Consider the following 18,029-nt stretch of genomic DNA (forward strand, 5'->3'; position numbering starts at 1 on the left):
ACTGGCTGAGCCACCTCTCTGCCCCTATACACCATGTTTCTCATAAAAATTAAGTTCAGTGTATTGTCCTGAACAGTTTTTACTATCTGTTATCAACCACATCTCTGATACAAACCAGTATCTTGATATACGTCATAAAAAAAAAAAATCAAATATTGGCTTAAATATGCTGCTTTAACAAATATGTATTTCCAGGGGCTGAGGCTGTAGTTTGGTGACCAAGGGCATAATTAACATGCATAAAGGTCGGGGGTTTGATATCTAGCAACAAAGAAAAAGAAAAAACAACTTCTAACAATAATCCTACAAACAGGCCAGCACAAATGCAGGCCTTGCAACTGCTGGCTAGCCTTACGTGACAGGATGGGCGTCATAGTAGGCGCTGTTAGCGTTCTCTTGCACAGGCTCAGGAGACGGCTGCCTTTCTTCTTGCTCCTCTTCTACTTCATCTTCTGACTCTGACAATACATAACGCACCACATCTTTGTGAGGGGCTCACACACTTACACACTACGGTATCTTTCAGTGTAAGCTTCAAAGTCAGTAAACTTACAAAGGCAGCCATTCACTGGAACATTCCCCGTTCCCCACATCAGGACAAACTTGATTACTATGATTTATTTTCACAAGATCTATTAGTAAAGAAAGGAAAAGCTTGCAAAGAAGCTAAAAACCATTGTTTCTGTTGTCATATCTATTTAAGAGCAGTAATAATGAGAAGGAAAACAAACTGATATTTTTATCAGTGGAAGATCAATCAAATAGCTACAGTAGTGCCACAGCTGGGATAGGCAACAGACAGCAAGGGAAAATGAGTGTGCTCTATACCACTTACTTCATTCTGATAAAACTGCTTGTGTCTCCAGACTCTATAGTACAGTATGGAATCTATAAGACATGTCACCTATATACATGCTTCCTAGGTTTGACTTTTACATAATTTCATGTACACGCATATTCCCTTTAACAAGAACTAAAGGGGGGGAAAGAGTTGGATTCAGTTAAAATAAAAGTGACAAACTTCAAAAAGCTTCATAGTTATAGAAATTCCTGAGAGAAGAAGACCGAGAGAACACCGAGTTAAGCTCACCTTCATCAAGTTCTGGCTCAGAATCACCAAATACTTCATCTTCATAACGAAACATATCATTGTGAACATAAAATTTATTTGGAACAGATCCCTATAGAAAAACAACATGCAATCTCAATTTTAGTACCACAGAAATAATATGGATTAATATAAGCAATCAAAGCTGAGTATATTATGACGCTAACACAAAAGAAAACTAGAAAAAGTATCATCCAATGAATACTGGATGAGTGTGGTGGCAAGCACATGTAACTCCACCATTTGGAGGACTGAGAAAGGAAGAGGACCGCAAGTTCCAGGCCAGCTGAGCTACAGATTCTGTCAGATAAATAAATAAATAAATAAATAAATAAACAAACAAACAAATAAACAAATAAAATACAAATAATACACACATATGAAAATGTCAAAATAAAGCCCAGCATCATATATATTCTAATGCTTAAAAATAAGAAAACAGCACAATTAAAAATTCTCAAAAAGAAACAGCATCCATAAAGTTCTTCCATCTTTTCAAAACCCTCTGAAAATACAATTCAATATTTTTACAATCATGTAGGGTTTTTCCTTTGTCTTATGGTCCCAGGGACCAAATTCAGGGTTTTAAAAACAAAACCATGAGCCATATCACCCCAATCCTCTCTTCTGTATCTATCATCCACTTACACACACATTTCAGCATCTAACTTTAAAGTACACATGTACATACAGTGTATAAACAAACTGTATTAACACACCTAATGGAATCTCTCAAAGACAGCAGTGCGCAAACTGCAGAGATGGCTCAGTGGTTAAGAATACTGGCTGCTTTTGAAGACCAGGTTCAATTTCCAGCATGGTGGCTCCCAACATTATATAACTCCAGTTCCAGAGATCTGATACCCTTCCCAACTCTATGGCCATTAGGCACACATCCATACATGCAGGTAAAACACTCAAACACATAAGAAACAAAGGTGAAAGGGCTGGAGAGATGGTCTGGAGGTTAAGGGTGCTAGCTCTATTCTTCTATTCACCTACGTGGCAACTGTCTATGTCAGTTCTAGGGTATGCAATGCCCTCTTCTGGCCTACAAGGGCACCAGGCATACACATGGTATACAAACAAAGCCAAAACACCCAGACACATAAAAATAAGTAAAATTCAAAATATTACTTAATTTTAAAAATAGCAATAAGCAAATCCAAACCTGTAGGAACTCTTTAGTATTCCAACAAACTATTAACACATAAATCATATAAATACAAACTAAGTGAAATTAACTTACTTCTGGAGCCAGAACAAAGGTTTGCATAAACTTCCTCTCTGGCTGTCCACTGTTAGACAGCAAGCCCATGACCTGTACAACTACGCCATCACTCAAGGTTGCATGAGCATCCACATGACGAATTTTGGTATGACATTCGCTGAAGTTCAGAGACAACACTTTGTGGTGTATATCCTTTACAGGGAAAAGTGAAGAGAAGAAGAACATGTGTGCTGCCACATTAACTACACATCACTATGTACACACAGCACTTATTTCCTCAGGACCCAAAAAGCTTAAGGATTTCCCTGTTCTGCATTAATCTAGACAACTATATATTACAATCAAACTGCCTGTCAACTACTATCTTTAAGACATCATCTCTATACAAGAAATTGGAATGCATCTTGATCCTGTGTGTTGTAGCCTGTGTGTTAGGCAGCTTAGTCTCACAAACTGCTACCAACTGCCTTCTGACCTCACACCTCATTTTACCTTACTATTGTTTTCCTAGATCTAAATTTTTCCTGTTTCCTGCTAAGGCCCAAACAAAAGCCCCAGATTCTTCAAGACTGATCTTCCCATCAAGTTATGAAGCAAGTACTGTGCATATCTGGAGCATGAGAGAGATACTTCTCAACTCCTTCGCATATAAAATACAATACTCCACATTGTCCTTTTAAATACACCCAATCAATAATACATTTCTACTAAAACTAACTCTTTACACCAAAGGGTCACACTAGAAAAACCCAGTGAGGAGTCCAGAAAGGCTATTTTTTAAAATCTGTCTCAATTCACAGACACTTGAAAACAGATAGTCTGGAACTTACATTTTGGCCATAAACTGCTTCCTGGGGCTTTCCACTGGCATCCACTCCACCATGAACATAGGAGGAATTCCTGCCATAAAACCTGCAAAACCATTGACAGACACGTCAAGGAAGGCATAGGGGCCACTAGAGTTCTGGTTCAACAGATAAAGGGGCTCTAATTCATCAACAATATATGGCTGCTGTAAGGATTAACCAAGTCAAGACCCATAGAATCCTCAGAGGTTCTGTGTGACAAGGCAGATGCTCAGTTAGCTTGCCTCAAATTCACATCAGTGAATAAACAAATGGCTGTCTGAGGAGGGGAGTAAATATTAAAAACTTCACTCTTTTCTTTAGGTTTATTCGTATGAGTATTTTTCCTGGATGTAGCATGCCATGTGTGCTGGTACCCTCAGAAGCCAGAAGGGAACAGAGATCCCATGAGACTAGTTACAGATGGTTCTGAGTGAAATGTGGGTGCGAATCAGCCTCTAGCCAACAACCCAAGACCAGCAGTGCTTTTAACAGCCAAGTCATCTTCCAACCCCTTATGCAAAGTTTTTAAAAATCTAGCCGGGCGATGGTGGCGCACGCCTTTAATCCCAGCACTCGGGAGGCAGAGGCAGGCGGATCTCTGTGAGTTCGAGACCAGCCTGGTCTACAGAGCTAGTTCCAGGACAGGCTCCAAAGCCACAGAGAAACCCTGTCTCGAACGAAAAACCAAAAAAAAAAAAAAAAAAAAAAAAAGCTTTTAAAAATCTAAATTTTTATTAAAAGGAAAAGTGGTTAAATATGCTAGATATAATATGGAAGCCATACCACTTTACTCTGTGGATATTCATGTACACGTGTTTGTGTTGGAGATCAGAAGATACCCGTGAAAAGCCTCCTTCCACTTTTCTGACGGAATACAGGGCAAAAGTCTTTACCGGAAAAATTCCTTTACCCACTGTGCTATGTTGTTAGCCTGAAAGTTATACTAGTTGAAAACCTTGTTGGCTAGGTGGTGGTGGCACATGCCTTAAATAAATCCCAGCATCCAGAGGCAGATGTCTGAGTTCAAGACCAGCCTGGTCTACAGAGGAAGTTCTAGAACAGCTAGGGCTATACAGAGAAACCCTGTGTCGTCAAAATAAATAAACAAAAACAAAACCTTGTTTCTAACTTTGTTCCTTTCATTTTTCTTCCCTACCAAAAAAAAAAAAAAGTTTGGCATGGGACCTCACATCTACAGTCCCAATGCCCAGAACAGCTGTGGCTTGCAACCTGCCACGAGCTGAAGGCTAGCCAGAACGACAGAGACCTTACAGAAGTGGGCACGGCGGGGTGACTTCCAATCCCAGCCCTGGGGAATGAGAAAGAGGGTACAGTGACCTGGTTCCAATTCATTCTCACCCACATAATGAAACCCTGTCTCAAAACAACAGACTACCGATATTCTGAAAGATCAACTCATATATAAAGGTCCTAATAATACCATTCACTCCAAAACATCACTCAGTCTTAAAAAAAAAAAAAAAAAAAAAAAGCTCTGTACTGAGGGAATTAAAATACTTTACATACCCCCATTTCAGTACAATGTTAAAAACTGGCTATGGGTAGCTTGTTTACTTATTTATCCTTATTTCTAATCTAACTTTTCAAGAAAAATGCTGAATTAGTTATTAGCTTCAGCTGTCAAATATGAAAAATGAGATAACCAAAGTACCTACATTAAAACCAGCATAAAATTAAATGGAAAAATAAAGAATTCACAGAGCCGGGCGGTGGTGGCGCACGCCTTTAATCCCAGCACTTGGGAGGCAGAGGCAGGCGGATCTCTGTGAGTTCGAGACCAGCCTGGTCTACAAGAGCTAGTTCCAGGACAGGCTCCAAAACCACAGAGAAACCCTGTCTCGAAAAAACAAAAACAAAAGCAAAAAAAAAAAAAAAAAAAAAAAAGAATTCACAGAAAGGGAACCCAGCAAAAGTGAGCACAATCCTCTCCCATACTGCCTAAGAGTATCAACATGTCAAGCAGTATAAACTGCCAAAACTACCCTAAGACCTGCACAACAGATCCACAGCAGCGACCGCAGGAGGTAGCAACAGTGTATTATTTCAGCCCTGTCCTGCAGCATCGTAGGACTCATCTTCCAGCCGTCTCAATCACCTTTCAGCTTCACAAGTATAGCAGCCAAAAGAATGGGACTTGGCAAAAACTAGCTACACACTATACGAATTTAATTTTAACCTCTGGAAAAACAGCGAACAAGGTCACTAACAGTGTCTCACAAAACAACACTATTTTTCACACGGAAAGACAAACTTTCACAGGTATATAGTAGTTTTTCTCAACACCATGAGAACTTAAAAAGATAAATTTAAGTCACTGATTTATAATTGCTCACTGGAACCCATTAGTAAGCCAAGTCCCTCATTAGTATGATGAAACATGAAATACTGAGGGGGTATGTGTGTGTAAAATAATGTGCTATAACACTATGATACGATGTGCTTCCTGTTTGTAAAAGGTGGCCATGCCACGAGAATATGAGGTGATGTCTAAGTTTTACCTGTGTAAATACTCGGGAGCTTTATTCAGCAAAGTATAATACTGCCGCACAAACTCCCGCCCCACAAGCAGCGGACTGGGCTTCTCCATAACCATTTCTTTGCTGCACAATGTCAAATGCTGGGGGAGAAAACACAAGAAAACAACTATTAAATCATTTTTGTAAAATGCCATGAAATAAATCTTCATAGACATACAAATGAGACTATACATTAACACCATTTAAAAAACAAATTATTAACAGGCCAGGTGGTGGTGTGGTGCTTTTAATCCCAGCACTTGGGAGGCAGAGGTATGTTAATCTCTGTGAGTTCAAGGACAGTCAAGTGCTGTGGAGAAATCTGTCTTGAAAAACAAGAGGTTAGAGATGGCTCAGTAGTTGTCTGTTCTAACAGAGGACCCAGGTTCAATTTCTAGCACCCACATTAAGGCACACGACCATCTAATCTAACTCCAGTTCCATAGGATCTGCTGGCCTCTTATGACCTCCTTGGACACCAGGCAAACATACGCGCACAGGTACATATTAAATAAAAATGAAAATCCTTTGTAAAGTGCAGTTTGTTACTTACTTTATACATATAGCCCTCAGAATAATCTATGTAATCACCACGAAGGGGCAGTGGGCTGTAGATATGGCTCATGGTTAAGAGGTAGTCTTCCACATGACTACAGTTCATTTCCAGATTCCGCATTAGGTGGCTCCTAACTGCCTTTAATTCCAGTTCCAGAGGATCTGAACCTTTAGCCTTGAAGGCAGGCACGTAGATTCAAAATAAATCTTGGACCGGAGAGAATGCTCAGCAGCAAAAGCTCTTGTTGTTCTTGTGGAGGACCCAGGCTCAGTTAGTTCCCAGCAGCCACATGGTAGCTCACAAACATATTCCAGAGGACCAAATACCCTATTCTGACCTCCATAGGTACCAGCTACACACATGCTACACAGACAGGCAGGCAGGCACAGGCGCATGTGTGCGAGCACACACACACACACACACACACACACACACACACACACTTAGGGAAGTGGAGGAAGGAGAGAGCCATTGAAATGGCTTCGGAGTTTGCCTGACCTGAGCTTGGCTCCCCAGGACCAACAAAGTAGAGAGAACTGACCCCCAAGTTTGTCTCCTGACTTCACTTTTTTTTTTTAAGATTTATTTATTACATATACAGTGTCTGTCTGCATGTATGTTTACAGGCCAGAAGAAGGTACCAGATCTCATTATAGATGGTTGTGAGCCACAATGTGGTTGCTGGGAATTGAACTCAGGACCTCTGAAAGAACAGCCAGTGTTCTTAACCTCTGAGCCATCTCTCCAGCCCCTGACTTTCACTTCTAAGCACAAACAGAGACCATCCCAAACACCACTTGTTTTTCAAAAGAAGTAGTAATATGGCTAATAGTAGCTCACTGGTAGAGTAGTACAGTAATTCCAAGAAATAGCCGCAGGTTCAATCCTAAGTACCAAAGATGTGTGTAGATCAACAGACAGAACACACACTCAAACACCCACACAAAGCCTCGAGAGGATTCTTGACTATTTTTATTTATGTGCATGGATGTGTGTATCCACAGCGACCAGAAGAGGGTGTCAGATGCCCTGGAGCTTGGATTACAGTGACAGTGAACCACACTATGGAAATGGCAAGGAACTAAACTTGGAACCTCTGGAAAAGCAGAAAGCACTCCTGACTTGAAAGAACTAAAGGGAAAAAAACAAAACAAAGTAAAAATCAACCACACAGTGTATATCAGGCAAATAAAATACTATCTGAATTCCTATTTTAACAAATTTCAATGCAGGTTTTCTTTAAGCAACTAAATACTTTCATAGCCGAGCCATCCCATAATCACCAGCTTGGACGTGCTGTTTCTCACAAATGGGGCAAAGAGGTGGGTTAAGTACGACCCTTAGAGACTTCAGGATTGCACTCTGTTCTAACTAGCTGCTTCTTCCTTTGCAATTGTTCCTCTAGACACTTTTTGTTTCGTTTTTCGAGGCCAGGTTTCTCTGTGTAACAGCCTTGGCCATCTTAAACTAGACCAGGCTGGCCTGGATCATGGAGCACTAGCCACCTCTGCTTGCTGAGTGCTGGGAGCCCTGCTGATAAGGATGGAAATATTCAACAATACTGATTTTTGCACAGAGATGAATGAGTCTAGATAAGACTGGCCTTGAAAACTCACAGCAGGGGGCTGGAGAGTTGGCTCAGTGGTTAAGAGCACTGGCCGCTCTTCCATAGGTGCTCTTCCATAGGTCACGAGTTCAATTCCCAGCAACCACATGTTGGCTCACAACCATCTGTAATGAGATCTGGTGCCCTCTTCTGGTGTGTGGGCATACATGGAGGCAGAATGTTGTATACATAATAAATAAATCTTTAAAAAAAAAAAAAAAAACTCACAGCAACCCTTCTGCCCAGGTGGCCTAAATCCTGAGCTTAGGTAAAGCAGCATGCCCGGCATAACATCACTAAACTAAGAACTACCCACTTTCAGTACCAACAGTAGCAAGAATGTATCTGTCCGACACAGTAATGTTTAGTGGCTAAAGTCTTCTTACACTAGAAATTACTCAGTACAGGTAAATGAAGGAAGTTGAGATGGGAACAAATATGCTGAACAACATAGAGAAAAACTAATAAAGAACAAGAGAGGGTAGGGAGGGAAAGAGGAGGCAGAGGCAACCAGATCTCTGTAAATGAAGGGCAGCCTCATCTCCAAAGCCAGGGCTGTCATGCAGAGAAACCCTGTCCTGGGGAGAAAGAACAGGAAGACTGGAGAAATGGCTTGGTGTTAAGAATTCTCACTGGCTGTTCTATCCCAGCAACCACAGGGTTGCTGTTCACAACCATGCACAACTCTAGTTCCAGTGTATTTGATGTCCTCTTCTGCCCTCTGCAGGCACAAGACGCGCAAAAACATCTATGCACAGTAAAAGAAAAGCTTTGGGGCTAGGAACTTACAGCACCATAAAATGAGACATTGAAAAGACCAGAATAAAATGTTAAATTAAATTACTGTTTCATGAATTAAAAAGGCAATATATATGATGAGCTAAAGAATGAAATTAATTTTAAAAATCCACTACAAATGGTAAAAATTATTATTAGAGCAGATTACAGTAGAAAAGGTTATCCAAAATAGTTAATTCTCATTAATTTCAGAGCTATCTTAAACGGTCTCTCTCCACATTCTTACTAAGGACACAGTGCTCCATTACTAGTGATAAAATGGCTAACTCTCCAGAAAAAAAAATCAAAATTTAAACACAAATATCTAGCCACAACTACTAATGCAACTCTTTGAACATTTCAAATTTCAGAACATTCCAGCTTTCAGAACAGAGATATTTAAATCATATGTTAAGCAAGCACTCTATCAACTGAGCTGTATCTTCAGTACCCCCAGTCTTTAAAGCATTAAAACACACACACCACTCACTGCACTTCGTTCCATGAAATTTCATGCCATTCTTTGGTAGTTATTTCAATGCTTGGAGAGAACAAATTATTTCTGAAGAAATCATACTTTTTATTAAAAAATATCAAGAAAACACCTAGATAAGGAAGAGGAAATGCAGATAAACTGCTAACCTTGGAAGGTTATACATACCATATTTTATTTATGGAAAGAATGTCTCCAACTGGCTGTAGCCTGTTACCAGAAACTGCTATCAAAGGCTGTCCATGCTTAGCCCTAGCTTATCTCCAGGACAGGATGCTTACTCCCACTCCCTCTGCAGGGCTCACACTTAGGTCAAGGCCCATTCTCACTGACCCAAAGACCAGATCCCACTTTAAAACGGCAGCTCCATTCAACACTATAACTTCCCAAAGTTCCTGAAGGTCTTCATCTAAAAGGTTTTAATGACTACAACAATACCAGCCACACATTTTTAGAACAAGAAATTCAGATTTGTTGTGGCAGACCTTGGGTCTAAGTACCACAGTGAAGGAAATAGGAGGCTATGGGTAAAGCAAAGGGGCAAGTGCTGGAGTACAGAAAGACACCAAGAATGACCACCCTTAAGAACGGCTATGCTGGGTGGTGGTGATGTATGTAGAAATGGTTATGCTACTTCCCTCTGAGACAAGGTTTCTCTCTAAGTACCCTGGCTGTTCAGGAATTCACTCTATAGAAGAGATTGGCCTCCAACTCCCCTCTTCTAGCCTTGCCTCCTGAGTGACCTCACCTGGCCCAAAGCAAATTTCCTGAGTGTCACACTGACACAAAATTCTTGTTCTTGGAACAAAGACAGGCCCTTTATCTCTTTGCCTTCTGAGTGTCCGTTTCATTTTTCTGTAAATGAAGTTAATATAACGCTCCCTATTCAAGAGGTAAAGGAAACAGGGGACTCAGGAAACATTAAAGCACAATGAGAGGTGGGCATGGTTGCAGACGCCTTTAATCCCAGCACTCAGGAGACCTAGACGTAGACAGGTAGACAGGTGGACCTCTGCGAATTCAAGGCCAGCCTGACCTACAAAGCAAATTCAAGCACAGCCAGGGCTACTCACAGAAACCCTGTCTGGGGTGGTAGGAGAGGAAGGGGCCGGACTGTCTTTAAAACACAGGAGACAGGGGCTGGAGAGATGGCTCAGCACTTGAGAACACTCGCTGCTCTTCCAGAGGTCCTGAGTTCAATTCCCAGCAACCACATGGTGGCTCACAACCATCTATGAGATCTGGTGCCCTCTTCTGGTGGGCAGGCATACATGCAGACAGAACATTGTATACATAATAAATAAATAAATTAAATAAAAAAAAAAACACAGGAGACAGTAGACAGATCTCTTGAGTTGAAGGCCAGTCTGGGCTATAGCTCTAAGTCAGCCAGCCAGGGCTACAAAGACACTGCCTCAAAATACAGGGTGAAGGGAGCATGACGTGAATGCACCATTTCCGTGGACGGCACAGCCATTCTTAGCGTCTTTCTGTACTTCAGCACTTGTCTCCTTATCTTGAGGGTTGAGGACAGAAGTTGTTTTATCCAGAACATTCTATTTCTGTCACTGAGGTACTTGGATCCAAGGTCTGCCACAACAAATGATCTCTCTTAATTCAAGATCAGCCTGGCCTACACACAGCGAGACCCTGACTCAAACAAAACCAAACAAACAAAAAAGCCACTCAACTTTTAGGGGTTGGAGAGAAGGCTCCGTGTTCTTTCTTCCCACCACCTACATTTAGGAGCTCATAATCGGCCTTAACTCCAGCTCCAGAAGGATCTAACACCTTCTATACACACACATATACACACATGCAAGTACATAATTAGAAGGAACAAAAAATAAGTCCTTAAAAACTTTACAGTTCAGCCGGGCGGTGGAGGCGCATGCCTTTAATCCCAGCACTGGGGAGGCAGAGGCGGGCAGATTTCTGAGTTCGATGCCAGCCTGGTCCACAAGAGCTAATTCCAGGACAGGCTTCAAAGCTACAGAGGAACCCTGTCTAGAAAAACCACAAACTTTACAGTTCAATTTTCACGCCAAGCACGGTAGCATATACCTCTACTTCCCAGCACCAAGGAGGCAAAGGTAGAACGTTACCATAAACTCCAGACCAGCCTAGGACACAAAGTAAATGTCAGGCTAGTTTGGGCTAAACAAGGTCCCGCCCCAAGAAACCAAATAAATACAGTAATAAAATGCAAATCCAACTTCCAGTGTATTTTAAACTGGAGGGGGGGGAGGTATTGACAGCAACACAATATAGTAAGAGATCTTCCCAGCATTAGTACCACAACAAAACAGGATAAAATACTCAGAAGTTAGATGATTACAATAAACCAATGCACAAAACAACATTCTTTTGCTGAGGGTTTGGAAAGAAACATTGCTTTGCTTTACTGATTATTATGCACACATCTACCAGTGAAGTGCAACCATTAAAGGAGCCGGATTAGCCGGGCGGTGGTGGCGCACGCCTTTAATCCCAGCACTCGGGAGGCAGAGGCAGGTGGATCTCTGTGAGTTCGAGACCAGCCTGGTCTACAAGAGCTAGTTCCAGGACAGGCTCCAAAACCACAGAGAAACCCTGTCCCGAAAAACCAAAAAAAAAAACAAAAACAAAAAACAAAGGAGCCGGATTAAAGTTGAGTGCCACCACCACCCTGCACAGGTCAACTAAATCCCACCCACTTTCCATTCCAAGTGATCCAATTTGGGCTTCAGTGTGAACGCTGAAAGGTGTCACTCCATCATCTTCTTCATATCCATCCAACATAAAACGTAGGAAAAAAATTTAGGAAAGAAAACAACTTCTAATAATGGGTAATAATTCTGCAACATACATTGCTGTCAAGAATCTAAAAGATATTATGGTTATCTGTAAATTTCCAGTTGTTGATATTGAATTTTGTTATTTAATCTATAAGGCAAATACAGCTAACAAACATTCCCTGCTAAAACAATGTCAACCACTTCTTCAAAGCTAGAACTCACCTAACAAACAGTCCAGGTCACTAAGTTACACTCAATCTAGCTATTAATTTTGTGGGAGGTTCACAGGCCAAACGCTGATCAAGAAACTGTAGCACACCCCCTGAACTGCAGTGAATGGTGGCAGGGCCTGGGTACTTCTGATGCCCCAGGTATGCTGGTGCCTTGAACCTGAAGAGCAAGATCTTACCAAGGTTCACTTACTAAACTATCCAATGACATCATCGTCTGCTCCTCGGATAGCCGGCCACCCATCCCACTCGTGTCTAGTTCACTCCACTAGTATTTCAATTCTAGATTTTTGTGTTTTATTTTCCAAGACAGGGTTTCCCTGTATAGCCCTCCCTGGCTGTCCCGGAACTCACTCAGTGGATCAGGCTGGCCTTCAACTCGAGATCTTCCTACCTCTGCCTCTGGACCGCAATTAAAATCGTACTCCCAAGCCCAGCACTATTTCAGTTCTGAATGTTCAATAACCTCTGCCACCAAGAAACATATTTGAAGCCCTTCTCATAATTGATTTTTCATAATGAAATAATTTGTACACAACTGAGATGAGAAGGAAAGAAACACATGACCTAAAGCTTAGTAAGAAGGGACAACAATATTCAGTCCTAAGATTCAAACTGAGCAAACCTTGGGTGGGGGAGCGAACAACGACGACAGAATCTCACTATGTAGCCTGGATGGTTTGTAAGTATGTAGACCAAGTTGGCCTCGAACTCACAAGATCTACCTGCCTCTGTCTCCCAAGTGCTGGGACACCGGGCCTGAAAACCTAAAGACCAGAAAGACCACTGGATTTGACAAAGGCAAGTGTTTACCTAGAAACTTTGGTTCACATGCCTAGGGCTACAGTAACAGCCAAATATGGACAAGAAATTACTATCATCTATTCCAGTGCGTCCTTTTAACCACAGTTAATGGTTCCCTGAACTGGATACTTGCAACGAACGAGGTATGGTGTCTAGAATCTTAAAAACCAGAAACCTTAACTCAAGTTAATAAATAGCACAACAATCATACCCGGAGGGAGAAAGGCAATTTTCCTTGATTCAGCTTTGGTGCACGTGTTTTGTTTTTAAAGAGGCAAAACGCACCTCCTCAAACACTCGATTAAAAATCAGTTATATCTTGGGAGCAAAAATTATGAACACGACCCTATAATCCCAAAGCAGTATAGGGACACCTGAAGAAATCGGCTCTTAGAGACGCAGGAAAACCTCGATCAAATTCCACTAACAAAACCCATCTAGGGAAACTTACATTCTTCTCCCCTCTCCCTCTTAAGAAAATAAAAAACAAAACACTGTGTGTGGAGGGAAAGAAACCCATTCCCAAAACACTCAAACGTCTTTTTTTTTTCCCCTGGGCAACTGGAGATAGCCTGCAGAAAAAAGGACAGAGAGTCTTCGCTTGTTACAGCCCTTGTCTCGTATCAGAACATGTTCGGGATAATGGGGTGAGGGGGGGAGTTCGAGCACCCGGCAAGCGGAGCGGCGGCCACCTTCAACCCCGGATTCAGTTTCCGGGCACAGAAATGGTGCCCGGAGGCCGCTACTTTCGCATCTGCGTCGCTTCTGCCTCCGCCGACACGGCCTCCCTCCCCTCCCCCACGGGCGGGGCGACGACCGGGAACCAGGGCCGCAAACCAGCGGGGAGCCAGGCGGGTGGGTTCCCACCCTGAAACCGCGTCTGCAGAAGCCCACCGGCCCGTTTCGCGGCTTGGCGCCCCTCGGCGCGCTCCTGGAGGGGCGGCGGACAGGGTCCCGCCGAGCAGCCTCATCCCGGCAAGCCCCAGCCCCACCTGTGCCCTCCTCTGCACCACGCGCGCGGGTCATTTTCCTCCCCACGCAGTCTCACGCTCACCTTGCAGAAAAGGCTCGGCTCGGCACACACGCACGCACTCTGGCTGGCGTAGGCAGCCGGCGAGAACAATGTTTCTGCCGCGGCACCCCAGATAGCGAGTGCACACACCGGACGGTTGCTGCGAGCCGCGGAGCGGAGCGAAATGTCCCCTGCCGACCACCACACCGACCGCCCCTTCTCGGCCCCCGTACACACCTCCAACCAACAGCGGCGGCGGGCACGTCGCGCGGAGGTCAGGAGTGTCGCGGGATCGGCCACAGCAGATTCTCCTTCCTCGACTAAGCCCGAGGCTTGGGAATCCGGAGACCTGCGAGCTCGGGCCCCTCGAAGCCGCCTCTTCCCCAGAGCCTAAAGCTGCAACGAGCCACAAGAACACGGACGTCCCGCCCCCTTTGCCGCCGCCCCCTCTTATTGTTTTACCCCTGCCGAAAGGGCTAGGGAACCCCCCAGAACAACACCAGCCAATCAGACATCACCATGGAGAGCAGGACCCAACCCTCTCGCGTCCCTCTGCAGAGCACGCGCAGTACGGCGCCGCGCTCGCGCACTCGGGCGTCCGGAAAGCCAGGGAACCGGAACCGGCCTAGAGCCCGGGCGAGAGCCCGCTGATTTGACGTCACAAGGAAGCTGCCTTTCTCTTGCAGTGATGCTGAGCCTCCTGTCCTCTCAGGTGGCGCGAACAAAAAAAAAAAAAAAAAAAAAAAAAAAGGCTGGCTCCCCGCTGAGCAGTGTCTTTACTAAAGGATGGTCCTGGCGCCTTTATCGTGCTAAGATGTCCCTAAACTAGGGGCCTGCAGGTTGCTGCCTTAGCGGAGCATTAAAATACAGTGTTCAACTCTGCACAGGGAGCGCACCTATTCTGCTTATTGACCTGTTTTAGGAAATGGAGGTTTTAAGCCTTTCAAGTCAATGTCATCCAGCTAGTTTAAAAGGATTGCTGAATCAGGGAAATGCAAATCAAGACAACATTAAGATACCATCTTACACCGGTCAGAATGGCTAAAATCAAAAACACCAATGATAGCCTCTGCTGGAGAGGTTGTGGAGAAAGGGGCACTCTCATCCATTGCTGGTGGGAATGCAAACTTGTGCAACCACTTTGGAAAGCAGTGTGGCGGTTTCTCAGGAAAGTCGGGTTCAACCTACCTCTTGACCCAGCAATACCACTATTGGGAATATACCCAAGAGATGCCCAAACATACAACAAAAGTATATGCTCAACTATGTTCATAGCAGCATTGTTTGTAATTGCCAGAACCTGGAAACAACCTAGATGTCCTTCAATGGAAGAATGGATGAAGAAAGTATGGAATATATACATATTAGAGTACTACTCAGCAGTAAAAAACAATGACTTCTTGAATTTTGCACGCAAATGGACGGAAATAGAAAACACTATCCTGAGTGAGGTAAGCCAGACCCAAAAAGAGGAACATGGGATGTACTCACTCATATTTGGTTTCTAGCCATAAATAAAGGACATTGAGACTATAATTCGTGACTCTAGAGAAGCTAAATAAGAAGGTGAACCCAAAGAAAAACATATAAGCATCCCCCTGAATATTAACCTTCATCAGGCGATGAAAGAAGACAGAGACAGAGACCAACATTGGAGCACTGGACTGAAGTCTCACGATCCAAAGGAGGAGCAGAAGGAGAGTGAGCACGAGCAAGGAACTCAGGACGGCGAGGGGTGCACCCACACACTGAGGCAATGGGGATGATCTATCGGGAACTCACCAAGGCCAGCTGGCCGGGGACTGAAAAAGCATGGGACAAAACCGGTCTCGCTGAACATAATGGACAATGAGGACTACTGAGAACTGAAGAACAATGGCAATGGGTTCTTGATCCTATTGCATGTAATGGCTTTGTGGGAGCCCAGGTAGTTTGGATGCTCACCTTAATAGACCTGGATGGAGGTGGGTGGTCCTTGGACCTCCCACAGGGCAGAGAAACCTGCTTGCTCTTTGGGCTGAGGAGGAAGGAAGACTTGATTGGGGGAGGGGGAGGGAATGGGAGGTGGTGGCGGGGAAGAGGCAGAAATCTTTAATAATTAAATTAATTAATTAATAAAAAAATCAGCAAGAAAAAAAAAATAAAAGGATTGCTGAGTCGTGCGTGGAGTATGGGGAAAACAACAAAAAACCTTGGGCTGTATAGACTTGGGTCTCTTGTATGGCCTTGACCATCCTTAAATGGAACCAGGCATTTACAAACGAAGGCTCAAAGGCTTGAAATTTCAAAACAAAACAAAAATGTCGTTTACAGATCTGGGACCCAGTTATGCATACTACATTGCTTCATGGATCTTGATTCATGGGGGAAAAATCATTTCTTGACAAGATGTCGTTCCTTTGCCACGTATAGATCCGGCAACGTTTTCAATATTAAGATAGCGGAAGAAATTGGGAATGCTCAGAAGGGCAACCCGAGGAGAATAGAAACATCTGAACCAAGCACGATGCAGGCAGAAATACATCATCAGTTTTTCCTCACACCCCTATAATGGTGATTTTAATGTATTTCCTAAAAGTAAAAAAGGTTCACAAAAGGCAACACCGATATTTGAGCCTCAAAAATCTACACTGGTATTACTTTGGATGACTTAATAATTTGTATGTGCAAAGTATATGGGCAGACCATCACTTATTAAATGAAACTGAGGTGGTTTCCCTTAATGCATTACATATGCAGATTACCTTAAAAGTGTACTACTTATAGATCAGGCAGTCCTCTGATTATTGTATGAAATCACTTGTGTCTCACAGAAACCCAAAGTTCACCTATTTGAATGCACACTTCAAACACAGAAAGTAAGGCTTAAGAGGTCTGTTTACCCAAGGACACACACCTATTACTCATCTCAGCCAGGCATGGAGGGACACACTTGTAATCCCAGCACCTGGGAAGCAGAGGCAGGGGGGTAACCACAAGTTCTAGACCTACAAATTTGGTCTACAAAGCAAATTCCAGGCCAGCTAGGGCTATATAAGGAGACTGTCTCAATCATAAGTGAACAAACAATTACTCATTTCAACAGGAGCAGACTGTGGCCACAGCCTACACCCTTAATTGTAAACTACAAAATGTTGCTATTATTAACAGCTAAAATTTCAACTGTTTCCAGCCACATACAGTGCTTTTTGTTTGTTTATTCTGTTTTTGATGTCTAAAGACAAGGTTTCTCTGTGTAACCCTGGCTGTCCTGGAACTCACTCTCTAAACCAGGCTGGCCACAAACTCAGAGATAGGCCTACCTCTGCCTCCCAGGTACTAGGATAAAAGTGTGTGATACCTTGCTTGGCTCCATGCAGTGTTTTTATAAGTATTCTTTGTCCTGTAACCTAGAATAAAGATGGAAGTTTCTTGTTTGTTTGTTTTTTGTTTTTGCAGCTTTGGAGCCTGTCCTGGAACTAGCTTTTGTAGGCCAGGCTGGCCTCAAACTCAGAGAGATCAGCCTGCCTCTGCCTCCCAAGAGCTGGGATTAAAGGTATGCACCACCAACACCTGGAAGATGGAAGTTTCTTGAGAGTGGGTCTCGGGCCTTCATGTTCATGCAAATGAGATCAGGGCTTGTTATAATACTTCCCAGTGTGTCTGACTCTGCAGGTGTGTGGGGAGGCCTGCCACTCTAGGAACCAGTTTACCACTACCACGGCAGAGCCTGGCAAACTTCAAGAAAGAATCAACTACTATCTTCCTCTCCCCTCCTTTTATAATCTTTCAAAGCAGAAAAAAAAATTCTCAGCTTAACTCTAGGCCTATACAAAAGTAAGCCTCAGGCAACCCCTGCCATTAAGACACAGCAGTAATTTGTTACCAATTTTTTTTTTTTAAAAAAAAAAGACCCAACTATCTCCAATTTTAGTAAATTACTCTAACCAATTCCCACAAGTAGCTAGAATTTTTTATTTCCTAAATGTCTCCTAGTCTGCTAGTCTGCTCTGTGAATACCTCTGCATTCTGGTAGTCTTTGCCCAGGGTTGGAGACAGTAACAGACTCGT

General features: G+C 43.2%; 1 protein-coding gene across 4 annotated transcripts in view; it reads right to left on the minus strand.

Moving 5' to 3' along the window:
- G3bp2 (G3BP stress granule assembly factor 2) overlaps positions 1 to 18,029 on the minus strand; it is a 79,721-nt gene that overhangs the window by 13,089 nt on the left and 48,603 nt on the right. For 2 of the 4 annotated variants that reach the window (XM_057771830.1, XM_057771827.1), the window contains exons 1-6: positions 14,217 to 14,413; positions 5,707 to 5,825; positions 3,170 to 3,251; positions 2,358 to 2,531; positions 1,091 to 1,181; positions 356 to 458 (exon numbers count right to left, since the gene is read on the minus strand). In XM_057771830.1, coding sequence (XP_057627813.1) covers positions 356 to 458; positions 1,091 to 1,181; positions 2,358 to 2,531; positions 3,170 to 3,251; positions 5,707 to 5,801 — 545 coding nt within the window. In that variant the 5' untranslated portion in view covers positions 5,802 to 5,825; positions 14,217 to 14,413. Of the gene's footprint in view, positions 1 to 355; positions 459 to 1,090; positions 1,182 to 2,357; positions 2,532 to 3,169; positions 3,252 to 5,706; positions 5,826 to 14,021; positions 14,181 to 14,216; positions 14,414 to 18,029 lie in introns of those variants that run through there. The other 2 variants (XM_057771829.1, XM_057771828.1) reach the window with 2 other exon arrangements.

Source organism: Chionomys nivalis, chromosome 6 (assembly GCF_950005125.1).
Source record: "Chionomys nivalis chromosome 6, mChiNiv1.1, whole genome shotgun sequence".
Classification (NCBI taxonomy): Eukaryota; Metazoa; Chordata; class Mammalia; order Rodentia; family Cricetidae; genus Chionomys; species Chionomys nivalis.